The sequence below is a fragment of the Aythya fuligula genome, chromosome 3, assembly GCF_009819795.1.
Source record: "Aythya fuligula isolate bAytFul2 chromosome 3, bAytFul2.pri, whole genome shotgun sequence".
Classification (NCBI taxonomy): domain Eukaryota; kingdom Metazoa; phylum Chordata; class Aves; order Anseriformes; family Anatidae; genus Aythya; species Aythya fuligula.
The window spans coordinates 67,293,214-67,306,981 of record NC_045561.1 but is presented as its reverse complement, the minus strand read 5'-3'; the positions used below and the strand labels follow the sequence as shown (position 1 = coordinate 67,306,981).

The 13,768-nt window shown below is 37.5% G+C and overlaps 1 protein-coding gene across 2 annotated transcripts in view; it reads right to left on the bottom strand.

The window, feature by feature from the left end:
* Positions 1-13,768, bottom strand: part of GRIK2 (glutamate ionotropic receptor kainate type subunit 2) — a 394,781-nt gene that overhangs the window by 132,405 nt on the left and 248,608 nt on the right. For both annotated transcript variants that reach the window (XM_032184252.1, XM_032184253.1), the window contains exon 12: positions 639-862. In XM_032184252.1, coding sequence (XP_032040143.1) covers positions 639-862 — 224 coding nt within the window. The remainder of the gene's footprint in view (positions 1-638; positions 863-13,768) is intronic.

The following is a 13,768-nucleotide window of genomic DNA, read 5'->3' as shown; positions in this document are numbered from 1 at the left end:
AAGCAACAGAGTCCTGTCTATCAGATCACTTTATAATTTAGCAGTCATATTGAGGTCCTTAAATCTAAAAACTTGTTTCCAAACATATTCAAATCTGGGACTCTAAATTATGTGATGTATCTCAGGGATTTTTACTTAGAACAGTTAAAAAATAAATATTCTAGTACACTATTTCTAAGACTCTAAACTACATCAAGTAATATGTTATTTTTTTTAATATGTAGAGGCCCATTTTAGACATCTATGATTAACATGGGCAGCTAAGTACTCAATTTGTGATTAAGCCCCACAGCAACAAATGAAACATGCTAACAACATAAAATGTATTGGCCCCTTTCTTTGTAAACACAGTACAAATGGGAAAAGGCATTACATAAACTTGCTAAACTCAGAATTTGTAAATAAAAGGAGAAAACTAGCTAATATACCCAATACTTGGTGGCATAACAAACTGAAGACAGAGCATGGCAATGCAGAAAATTAATATTGAGAGCCCTCACCATTGATTATTCTTCTGTACATGACAAAGTTATATTATAAGAATATGAAAGTAAGAAAATTTTTGTGACTTTTGACAATTATTAGTAAGAAAAAGATTATAACAATTGCCAAAAAAATCACAAAAGTTGACATGTTACCTGGCTATGACAAAGAGCACACAACTGACACCCAAGTAAGCCAGCAGAATATACATCCAGATATCAGGGGAGAGAGGATTCAGGAAGGAGAAGACGCCCGGGTTTGTACCATTGGGCTTGCGGTACAAAATACTTATTCCAAGAGTCATAAATGGCTTGGAAAAGTCGATGACTTTCTCTCGGACATAGGTAATTGCCAATGGTGCAACTGCAAGGTCAGCTTTCTGTTGACAGAAATAGAAAAAGAGAAATAGGCTGTAAGTCAGAAGAAACATGTTGAGGCAAAAAAATCAGATTAGGCAAAGCTCAAACTTTATACTGAAGAGGTTTGTTCTTGCACTAGTTAAGCTGAAATTTAAAACTCTCCTCTAATTAGGGAAACCAATTTATTTTACTTCTTGTTTGCTAAATCAATATAGCAGCATTTAAAGAGAATTTTAAAAACTATTAAAGGTATAAGTGAAGAAAAATGTTGCATTTTGCAGAAAACACGAACATTATCACATCTTTTTAAACTTCTTAAAATGTACATAACAATGTATATCTTTATGTTGTCACTTCTTCAGTGAGCTCTTAAGAAACTAATATACTTGTGAAGCAGATACATATATGCTCGTGCCAGCATAAAGCAAGGTCAAGGAAGCAGTTTTGCATATTTTAATGTAAAAGTACTGGTCCAAAATGGAAAGCATTTTAGAATGGGAAGTGCTACAACTAAAAAGTTGTTACATGGAGTAAGTTCTAGTAACGTATGCCTGTCCTTACCAGTTTTCAGAAATCATTAAAAAAAACATTTGTGGATAACTGACTATTAAACAGTTGCACCAGTTAAAATGAAATCATGCAACAGAATGCCTTTTGCCAATTTACTTTTAGTTTTAGTTATTTATGACAATAATTCATAAGAGATTAGTAAATGTTCTATATCACTTGTTATTCAAAAAGTAATGGAAATCAATGTCAAGAAATCTACAGCATTTACATTTCAATCACTGTTAACAGCTGTTAAAAGCCTGTACATACTGTACATTTGTGTATGAGCACACATGCATGTGTGAAAGTGGGAAGTTCAGAGTGTGAAAATATACAGTACAATACTTAGCCAGCTGCAGACCAAGATTTCTTCATAAACTGTATATAAATCCAGGTACATAATCACAGAGATGGTATAGCTACTTTGAAATAATGTTATTCAAATAACCCAGCTGCAGATAACACCATGTTCAGAATGTTCATTGTAAACCAAGATTAACAGTTTTATTCCCAGTAAAAAAGGTATAAATTCAAATATTTAAATATTTTATTTTACTCACATTGTATTTTATATATTGTACAATACTCTCAAATCCACACAGTTAGAGCGCTTCATTGTTCCATTTTTTTTTGTTGTTGTTTACTTTTCTTATGAGCATTTATCATATCATCAGATCTATTCTGGTAATGCACTGTTATGTAAAAATGTGAAACTCTGTTGACACTGTTCATTTAATTTAGTAAGGGCTCAGTGGTCAAAAACACCACACACTTCATTTCCACTGTTACTCAGAACTTATTCAGAACTTAAAGCTTGCATATTATGGATGATATTCCAGATGATGCAGAAAGAAAACAGCAGAGCAAGAATATAAAAATAACTTGAATTAAAAATCACAGGGCAACTCAAGTTGTGTTTGAGCAACACAACTCAAAACTTAGACCAAGAGGCAAGTAGTAGACCTTAGTCTTAATCTGAAACCAACTCACTAGATATTGTCAGAAGATACATCTGCCCAAAGATACAGAAAACAGATATTTTGGAAGGCTATTGCCAGGTGTGGATTTTGGTCTTATAATTTGAACTGAGCCTTCATGAATAACAAACCATTTATTTTTAAAAATACTGTAGGAAATCCAACCCATGATCATTAGATGAAAACAAAGCAGTATAAAAGTGAATGTAAGTTTTAAGAATCTCCGGTGGAGCAAAGCTCTAAGGAACTTGCAGATGAAATAAGAAAAATAACGTAAGAATAAATAATGCATGTTTTATATGACAGAACAGGACAATCAGATAACCCAACCTGGGAAGCACAGACCAAAAATACAGGTCCCTATCCTGATATCCTAAGATCTTCAGAATTCAGAATGATCACTTTGTGACTGCAATAGCCAAGGGGGACATCTCTGCCAGTTTACACGACTAGACATTGCCTTTTAAGATTTTTTTTTTTCTATTTCATTTTTTAAATATTTAATCATGCCATTGTCATTTCATATACTTTGTCCTATATTCTCTTAATACCTCCAAAATCTGTGGAAAAAATGTGAGGGAGCAGGTAACAATAATTTTGCCTGGCACTATTGTACAATCTGTGGGATGAAGAAAATATTTATATAAATAAGTTATTTGGTTAAATTCTAACTCCTTAAATTAATTGTAAATATTTGTTAATAGCAAGTCCTATATTTATTTTAAGAAGGTACAATATGATCACTGAATATGACCAGTTCACTTCAGAGAATGACAGAGTAATTTACATTCAAAGGGCGTGTGGAGCTCACCTAAGTTCACTTACTGTTCAAAGCAAGACCAACTTAAACGTTCAACCAATTAACATCATTTTCTGATACTGTGGAAAACAACATACGAGAATGGTTTCCTAGAACTTATATTTCATGCTGCAATTAGTATAAACAAAAAGCACCAGATGAAGGCAATATATCTTTGTGTCAAAAGAAACAAAAGGAAAGAGAAATAATTTCTTTTGATAGGAAGAAACCTTTTTCCTTTGAAGTATCTTTATGATTGCAGTATCTCTGAGGGCAAAATTCATAATTTTAGATAAAATACAAATAAAAACAAAATAAGAAAAAAAAATGCATTTACCTTTACCACATGCAGCAAGTCTAAATTCTAAGAATGATCTACGTATTCAAGGTGAAAATCATTTTTATTTTGGCAACTATCTTTGTCAATCTGACTACGTTATTGAACTTGCAACTCCACAGATATAATAATATCAGTTCCACTGTCCAAACAGATAACAATATTGTACACCTGAAGTCAAATAGAGGACAAAAATGTGTTAACAAATGGATTGATTTTGCAAAATACACATGCTGTGTCCTGCCTAGCGTTAGCAAATTTTCAGGTATAATCTACCAGTGACTAACTGGGACATCTTTTTGACTTAGAGCAAGACTGAATCAGGGTAGATGTTAGGCAAAAAGCAAAAAGGTGCTAGAATGACTGACATACAAATGTAATACTGCAACACTAAATCAATTGTGCTATTTAGATACACAACATCTCTGACATTCTCAATTCCTTTTTCAACTATTTCACCAATAATTGAAAGTAAGAGAAATAAGGGGCCAAGTTTCCAGAATTGCACTACTAGGGTCTCTTCTACAATGGAGAAAATACGAGTAAGAGAATTCTCTTCAGTTAATTTCTCAGGATGAATTGGAGATTAATGGTATACAAATAGAATGTTATCAATTTAAAGGAACACAAACAAATGAGTACATCCTAAAATGGATTTCTGATAAGTTCCACAACAAAGAGTACTTCTCTCACTTTACAACAGAACTATATTTTAAAGGAAAAAAGCTTTATCCGAAAGATAGTCCTAAATAGCACTTACTCTTTACCTTAGAGTACTTGAGATTAAGACCTTTTTATGGCAGCATCCAAAGAATGGTGAGGATAAGCTAATTGCTGAAGAGAGAAATTCTGCACCAACTAAAGGTTACAATAGAAATTAGAAACAAGTAGGTCTGACAAGGACCTTCCAACACAAAACACAATCCCAAGGAAAATGGAAGTATTGCAGCAACACAAACAGTAACCATATGACGGAGTTGCACGCTGCTACATTAAATGGCAGGGACTGGAGAAAAGCACTAATCAATAAATTCTTACTTTAATTACATCAAGTGTGAGGAAATCAGAATCCTCCATTCACCTCATCATTCAAAGATATGGCATGATAAACTGAAGAACGGCAGTCATACTGTGTCCATCTTGGTAACTTTTCAGAGAGGTTCTCTAGCAAGGAAGAGAATGCCCAGGACAAGGAAGAAGAAACAGAATTTATCACACTCTACAGCACAAGGTTCAAAGTCAGATGAACCACTGAGAGCTATTCCCACCCTGCTTTATTAGAAGTGCATCAGACATACATTTGAATGTTTTTTTTTTTTTTTTTTTTTTCCAATTTTCACACTCCATCATGAAGGGTAATAATATTTTTTCCTTTCATATTATCATATGCGCACAGAATTACACATACTCTTTACTTCACAGCTGTGGAAAGTTTTTCCTATCTTGCTGCCACATGCAGTTGTAAGATGTTCTCTCACCAGCAAACACCTTAAGGCATATGGGATTTACTCCTATAACAGAAGCCCCTATCAGAATGATTAGACTTTAATACATATATATATAAATATATATAAACATACACACTGAGAATCTCAATGAATCTTGAAATTCAGGTGTCTTAGGCTTTAATTAGAATTGATCAGTATTATACTGATCTGTACTCGGCTCTGGTGAGGTCGCACCTCGAGTACTGTGTTCAGTTTTGGGCCCCTTGCTACAAGAAGGACATTGAGGTGCTTGAGCGGGTCCAGAGAAGGGCGACGAAGCTGGTGAGGGGTCTGGAGAACAAGTCCTACGAGGAGCGGCTGAGGGAGCTGGGCTTGTTCAGCCTGGAGAAGAGGAGGCTCAGGGGCGACCTTATCGCTCTTTACAGATACCTTAAAGGAGGCTGTAGCCAGGTGGGGGTTGGTCTATTCTCCTACGTGCCTGGTGACAGGACGAGGGGGAATGGGCTGAAGTTGTGCCAGGGGAGTTTTAGGTTGGATGTTAGGAAGAACTTCTTTACCGAAAGGGTTGTTAGACATTGGAACAGGCTGCCCAGGGAAGTGGTGGAGTCACCATCCCTGGAAGTCTTTAAAAGACATTTAGATGTAGAGCTTAGGGATATGGTTTAGTGGGGACTGTTAGCGTTAGGTCAGAGGTTGGACTCAATGATCCTGAGGTCTCTTCCAACATAGAAATTCTGTGATTCTGTAATTCTATAAAATAGTATTAAAAAAATAAATAAATAAAAAATTAGAGAACTCTGTACAATATGAAATAAAAACTGAAGTGTTTTCATATTACATATATTTTCATAGAATATCATACAATGGTTTATGTACACTGTAATTATAAGAGAATGGCTCCTGCTGTACGTATTTCATTATCCAAAAGTATTGGCACAAAACTATGAAAGAAAATGTTAGCAGTTATTTATTCACTTGATTAAAATTTAACTCCTAGGGTGTATGTAAGCTATCTCATTTGAAAAACATTTTACATTTACTTAAATTCAGTAAAGATCATCCAGGTATTTGGTTTGGGTTGTAAGGGACCTTTAAAAATCATCTAATTCCAATCCCCCTGCACTGGAAGATATAGGGACACCTTCCAATAGACTGGGTTGCTCAAAGCCCCATCCAACCTGGCCTTAAACACTTCCAGGGATATATCTACAACTGGGCAGCCTGTTCCAGTGCCTCACCACCCCCATAGTATATAATTTCTTCCTTATCTAAATACGCCATCTTTCAGTTTAAAACTGTTATCCCTTGTACTATCACTACACGCCTGGTAAAGAGAGTCTTGTAGGCTTCCCGTAAATGCTGGAAGGCTGCTATAAGGTCTCCCAAGAGCCTTCTCTTCTCTAGGCTGAACAACTCTAAATTTCTCAGCCTGGCTTCAAAGAAGAGGTGCTCCAGCCCTTTGATTACATTCATGGATGTAACTCTGGACCCACTCTAACATGTCTCTATTGTGGTGGGGGCCCCAGACCTGGTGTAGTACTCCAGGTGAGGTCTCACAAGTAGAGTGGGAGAATCACCTCCTTCAATCTGCTGGCATGCTTTTTTTTTGAGGCAGCCCAGGATACAGTTGGCTTTTTGGGCTGCAAGTGCACATTGCTAGCTCATGTCAAGTTTTTAATCCACCAGTACATCCTCAAGATTGAGTCTTCTACTAAATGCTGATCTCAGTCTACTGATCATCAGTACCCAATCTGTACTGATGTTTAGGATTGCCCCAATCTAGGTGAAGGACCTTACACTTGGCCTTGCTGAACATGAGGTTCTCATGGGTCCATCTCTCAAGCTTGTTGAGGTCCCTCTGGATGGAATCCCTTCCCTCTGGAGGGAAACACAATTCTGTTTGGTGCCATCCACAAACTTGTTGAGGATGCTCACTCTCCAAGAACTAGGCATTATTTAAATGCTGAGGATACCAGTATAAAATTATTAACTGTCAGCTTTAATAAAAGCAAAATTTTCCCATACTGTGCAGATCCCATCTGTGCAGAGGCTCCTCTGCCCTCCCATGCAATGGTGGCCTTTTCAGGAACCTTCTAGGAGGAATCCCAAGAGAGACAATCCTGGAGACAAGAGTGTTTCCGAACTGGCTGATTTTGAAGAATCACCTCCTCCAAGCTCAAAAATTGTCTATCCCCATGTTTAGGCAGTCACAAATGGTTGCAGGAGGCCTACATGAGCAAGGAGCTCCTGACAAAACTTAGATGTAAGAAAGAATACTGCACGTCAAAGCAGAGATGGGTGATCCAGGAGGAATATAACAACACTATTTAAGCATGCAGACACAAGTTTAGGATAGCCAAAGCCCATCTGGAGTTAAATTTGCTGAGGAATGTCAAAGGCTATTACAAGTACATATGCAGCCAAAGGAAGACAAAGGAAAATGTGGAACTGCTTCTGAATCACGCAGAGAACTTGGTGACAACAGACACAAAGGAAGTCAAGGTACTTAATTTACGCTTCACCTCAATCTTTACTTTCAAGAAGATTGATCTTCAGACATCCCAGGTCCTGAAACTAGTGGGCCAGTGTGGATCAAAGAAACCTTAATCCTGAGTAGAGGAGGAACAGGTGAAAGAACGTGTAAACAAACTGCACACAAACAAGTCCATGGGACAACTAACAGAATGGGACACCCATGAGTGCTGAGGGAGCTAATGTCCACCACTCTCAACTATCTTTGAAAATTTGTGGAGATGAAGTTCCTAAGGAATGAAAGAAAACAAATGTCACTCCTGTCTTCAAGAAGGAGGGTTTTAGAAAATACAGGCTGGTCAGCATAAATGTCATTCCTGGGAAAGCATTGGAGGAAATCCTGAAAGTCATACTAAGGACAAGATGATGCCTGGGAGTAGTCAGCATGGATTTATAAAGGGGTAATCTCATCTGACCAACCTGATATCTTACTGCAATGAAATGACTGGTTTGGTGCATGAGGAAAGAGCACTGAATCTTGTTTATTTGACTTTAGTAAGGTTCTTGAAACTGTTTTCTGTAATGACAAATTGATGAAGTACAGACTAGGTAAGAGGACAATTGAGAATGAATGAAAACCATCTGAGCTGCTGGATTGATTAGAGGCATGAAGTCTAGCTGTAGATCAGTCACTAGTGGTATACCGGGGTCAACACTAGCACCAATATTTTAAATATATTTATTAGTGAGCTGGATGAGAGGACAGAGGGCACCCTCAGCAATTCTGTAGATGATACAAAACTGGGAGGACTGATTGATAGATGAGAGGGTTATGCTGCTATTCAAAAGGACCTCAAAAGGCTGCCGAAGTGTGCTGACAGGAGTTTCAGGATGTTCAAATAAGGAAAATGCAACCGGGAAGCATAAACCCAGGCAACACTACACATACTGGACAATGAGCAGGAAGGCTGATCAGTTTGGCAGCATCAGGCAGAACATCACTCACTGTTCAAGGGAGGTGATCCTTGCCATCTACTCTGCACTGGTAAGATATATCTAGAGTGATAGGTCCAAGTCTTGGCTCCCTTCTACATGAGGGACAGGGACATACTGGAGTGAGACCAGCAAAAGGCTACAGGGATGAGTAAGAGACCTGCCATACAAAGAGAGGCTGAGAGATCTGAGACCACTTAGCCTGGACAACAGATGGCTCAGGGGAACCTGATCAACACAAAAAGCTGGTACAGGGGAGTATTGCATTAAGTGGTGTAGCCGATTAACAGTTACGGGTCTCGTCGGATTCAGGATACTGAACTATCATGGTCACAGATTCAACAATAACATAATAACTGATGTGGGTCTGGTTGGATTCAGGATACCAAACTGTCACAATCATGGATTCTCCAACAACTTTACATACCCTTACTCTAGTTGTACTCAATGAGAACTATCAAGGCTAGCAACAATGCAATTAAGTGCAATTTATTACAGCAACTGGTACACAGGTTCTTTGGATTGCTGGCGATAATTTACTGTCTGCAAAAGCAAGCTAGCATGAATGAAATATACAGATGCACAGCCTAGAAATTAACGCATTTAAACTCACAAAGACCCTATAGAGATTTCTAAGTTATCGTGGAGACACACAGTAAAACCAAGTGTTCAAGTCTCACCCAAAAGCGTCCCAATGGGGTGGGGGGAAAAGAGGCTCAGCCCATTGACTGATCCCAGAAGTCAGGAGGTCCTCATGGTGGTATCTTCCCTAACATCCTCTCTCCCTTATGCCAATTTATATTATTTTCTATATTTTAGCTGGAGCTTGAGTGACTCTAGTCAAGCATATCTTAGTTACGGTTGGTAAAAAGTTTTCCGTCTCTGTTTTAAAGGTATGGGCCCCGAGAAATTCAGAGTGCATGCTCAGTGAGGGGTGGTCACACCTTGGAGGCAGGTAGCTTTTTGGATGGAGGTGTGTTTTGGTATTACAATGATATTATAATGAGCAAAAGTACACTAGAGTACAGCATTTTGTCAAAAACATGACAGGTCGTCGGCTCAGGATAGCAAAAGTGCAGCTTATCAGTCTCAGTGTGCACAAGAACAATCGAGTCCCCACCTGGCCACAGAGCCTAGCCACGGTGCCTCTACTCCGCTCTATGCTCCGTACTGTTCCTTAGAGCCAGCACACCAGGTTCCCCCAGTGCGACAGCATCTAAGGTTGGGAGCCTAGGGAATGCACAGGTGATGCAGCTACACCCTGCCCTGAAAGCCTCTTTAATGCTGTACATTTCCTTTAATATGTGAATATTAGTTTTATTTTCCTAGTTACTTTAGGCAATTACACTACAGGGAGTGAAGAAGACCCTTCTCAGCAGTATTTAGTGAAAGGAGAAGAGACAATGGACAAAACTGAAATGCAAGAAAAAAAAAACTTTGCACTGTAAGGATGGGCAAACACTACAACCACTCTGGTCAGCCTGCTGCAGAGTTTCCATCCTTAGACACAGTCAAAATCTAATTGGATGTGGCCCTCAAGAAATTTCTCAGATATTACAATAAATTAATTTTTAAAATATGCCATTTATCACATATCTCTTATTTCTATGTTACTGGTTTAAACTGGGGAATTAAGTGAAAAAAAAAAAATATGTACTTGTCTGATGGCTCCACTACAAAACAATTTGCTTACACATACCTTTAGCTGATAAATTTAAATATTTAGATCAAGAAAATAATTCAGCCGATGTTCTACAGAAAACATGGTAACAAGTTACATACAGGACCATTAAGTCTAATATTAAAATGTGTTATTTCTCAGTTCCATACAGCATGGTGAGTACAACTGCACTCTTTGGTTATACCTATTCTATTCCACTCCAGGCACAATTGAATGACACCCAAAATTGTGTTACCACTGTAATCTAAGCTGCTTTGTCAGCAAAACTCTACCGCCTCCATGCAGGTTTCTAATAGCAACTAACTTGATTAGTCCAGAGAAGAACAATGATGCTACTGTGTTTTTTTCATAACTGACACACTTTTTCCTTATTATTATGCTATAAAAATAATACAAGTGTAAACCATACAATAGTTTTGTCTTTATAATTTGGAGTTATCAAATATGATAGTATTACATTAATTCTCTTAAGGGCTGGAAAGATCACTATCAAATTAACTTGAAAATCATCAGACATGGAACTGACAGAGCTGAATGCTGCATGGGACTTTGAAAGGGCTTCATTAGTTTTCTATCCTGGTAAACTGTTAAAAACCTAATGAAGATAATTAATTACTATGCATTTTAAGAATGAATTGAGAATTTGTGTTTAAGATTTTTTGACAAGACACTTCAAGAATAAGAGTTCATGAGTCCACGTAACAAAAGGAATATACAAATATATATATTTAAATGTCTTCTATTTTTAAGGAACAATCCATCATGCCTCAGACACAAAACAGTTTTCTTGTCTACAGCCTATTTTCCATACTAAAAAAAAATATTTCATTCAGTTTATTGTGTACACTTCTAATCAGAACAAGAAGTAAAAGCTATTTCTTCAATCTTAATACTTTTTTAACCTTAAAAAACAACAACTTCTAGCCATTTTTAAAACTGCATGGCTTTATATATATAAAGCATAAAGCATTATCTTACTATGTCAGTCAGTTATACAATATCCTGAGTAAAAAAATTTCTAGCAAGTGTTTATATTGCCTCTCAGTCTCTACTGGCACTAAGCCACACACACAAACAAAAATATACATCCATTCCTTAAAGACACATATATGCTATCATAAGGTATGCGCATAAATATGTGTATATATATATTTCATATATTCTCAGGATACTTGGGAAGAGAATTTGCTCATCTTTGAAAGTTACCACACATTACTGCTAATCAGGCTTTCAGAGGTAAAGAAAAAGGTGACTGTACAAACCAATTTCAAGCACTTGTGGAAAAGTTACATGACTTTCTTCCAACATACAGACAGGCAAAAGACACAAAGTCAGTTTCATTTGATGTATTCTGTACTTAAGTAGCATTTTTAATTTTCCTTCACATCTGTTTAATTTCTAATTTAAAAAGCTGTTTAAATTTCTTAAACAACTAATATAACTTTGATGCTGCAAAGATAACAGTTCAGCATTAATATCTCTTATTTCCCCAAATGGTATGGCTGACATTGTATCTTGGGCATCATTCCCAGATGCACATTTCTGCTAGCACACCCTGAAACTGCTTTATAAAAATGCTTTGTTGAAAGTTGACATATTCCAAAAAATCCACTGTCCATCCTCTTCACTCTCTATGAAATGTTGAGATGTTTTGAAATTCTTTGGAAATGAGGGAAAGATAAATTGCAATACAGTACATTTGAACATTTTTGCTTTTTCTTTTAGTATCAGAAACAATATTAATAACATTATTTTGTTGTGCTTTCTTTATAAATACATGATGCCCATCTGCAATCATTTATCAGCAGTCCTGGCTGTCAGGGGAGGTCCCAGTTGACTGGCAGCTAGCAAATGTGATGCCCATCTACAAGAAGGGCCGGAGGGTAGACCTGGGAAGCTATAGTTTGACCTCAGTGCCATGGAAGCTCATGGAGTAGACCATCTTGAGTGTCATTACGTGGCACTTGCAGGGCAACCAGGTGATCAGGCCCAGTCAGCATGAGTTTATGAAAGGCAGGTCCTGCTTGAAAAACCTGATCTCCTTCTATGACAAAGTGACGCACTTGGTGAATGAGGGAAAGGCTGTGGATGTGGTCTACCTCGACTTCAGGAAGGCTTTTGACACCATTTCCTACAGCATTCTCCTCAAGAAAATGGCTGCTCATGACTTGGACTGGTGTACGATTTGTTGGGTTAAAAACTGGCTGGATAGCCAGGCCAAAGAGTCATGGTGAATGGAGTTAAATCCAGTTGGAGGCCAGTCACTTGTGGGCTCGGTACTGGGGCCAGTCCTCTTGAATATCTTTATCGATGATCTGGATGAGGGGATTGAGTGCACCCTCAGGAAGTTTGCAGACAACACCAAGGTAGGTGCGTGTGTCGATCTGCTCGAGGGTAGGAAGGCTCTGCAGGAGGATCTGGATAGGCTGGACTGATGGGCTGAGGTCAACTGTATGAAGGTCAACAAGGCCAAGTGCCGGGTCCTGCACCTGGAGCACAACAACCCCAATCAGTGCTACAGGCTGGGAGATGAGTGGTTAGAAAGCTGCCAGGCAGAGAAGGACCTGGGAGCGTTGGTTGATAGTGTTAGGTCAGAGGTTGGACTAGGTGATCTTGGAGGTCTCTTCCAACCTAGATGATTCTGTGATCCTGTCATCTGCAAGTCTTTCAAAATTCTTCACTCACCAAAATAAGGAAATAAGGAAATAATATTCCTTTCCAAATAAGGAAAACCAAAGCAGAGGCTACGCATCAGTATTTTTTAAGAGTACACACCGTGACAAGTTTGGAGTTATTAGTACAATTTATGAATCCCTGATCTACCAAGCCTGCAATCAAACTTTTTAACCATTACTTCTGCAAGGAATAAAGTTAAAATAAGATCTGAATAGGAAGAAAGGAGGAGTAAAGCAAGAGTGGAAAAACTGGTACCAATCAATTTTCCCAGTACAGCTGATCGTTTTTTGATCTTTGTGGTGATCAAGCATTTTACACAGAAGTACACATATTGTAGAAAGAGATGGAAGGAACAGATCCATGGCAGATCCATGTATCAGGTACATGAACAGATCCAATAAAAATAACTGACCGAAGATTTGTTCTGAAAAATGGAATTGCAGATTACCTCATTGGATAAAAAGCACATATTTGAGCAGAGAATTGTTTCATCAATTTTCTCCAGGTAATTTAAGTTCTATTAAATGGGGCCAACCCCAATGACCAACCTTTTCTGAAACAGAAGAGTCAGAATAAAAATATAGCAGCATGAAGTTACACAATAAAATGTACAGGTTCCAATAGAAATAAACTCTTCTATCAGGGAATTCTAATATATTTCACTTATATTTCACAAATATTTCACTTCAGCAGACATATACACACAAACAACAATCCTCATTATTTTCTATGACTCTTCACAGTCATTGTAGAAACAAAAATGACTGTAAAGGAATTGTAAAGGAACACAAGAAAAAAAATAATGTTTTTATGAATATAGCCCTAGCCCAGAACCCAACCATGATCCAATTCGTAATCATTTTGGAGTTTCATTTAAAACACTTTACTTCACTTAACTGATAGGCTATGATTCACTTCACTATCAATGCACTGAAAATTAATTCTAATTATTCACTGTAAAATTTGTATCTGTCACCGAAACTGCATCATTTTA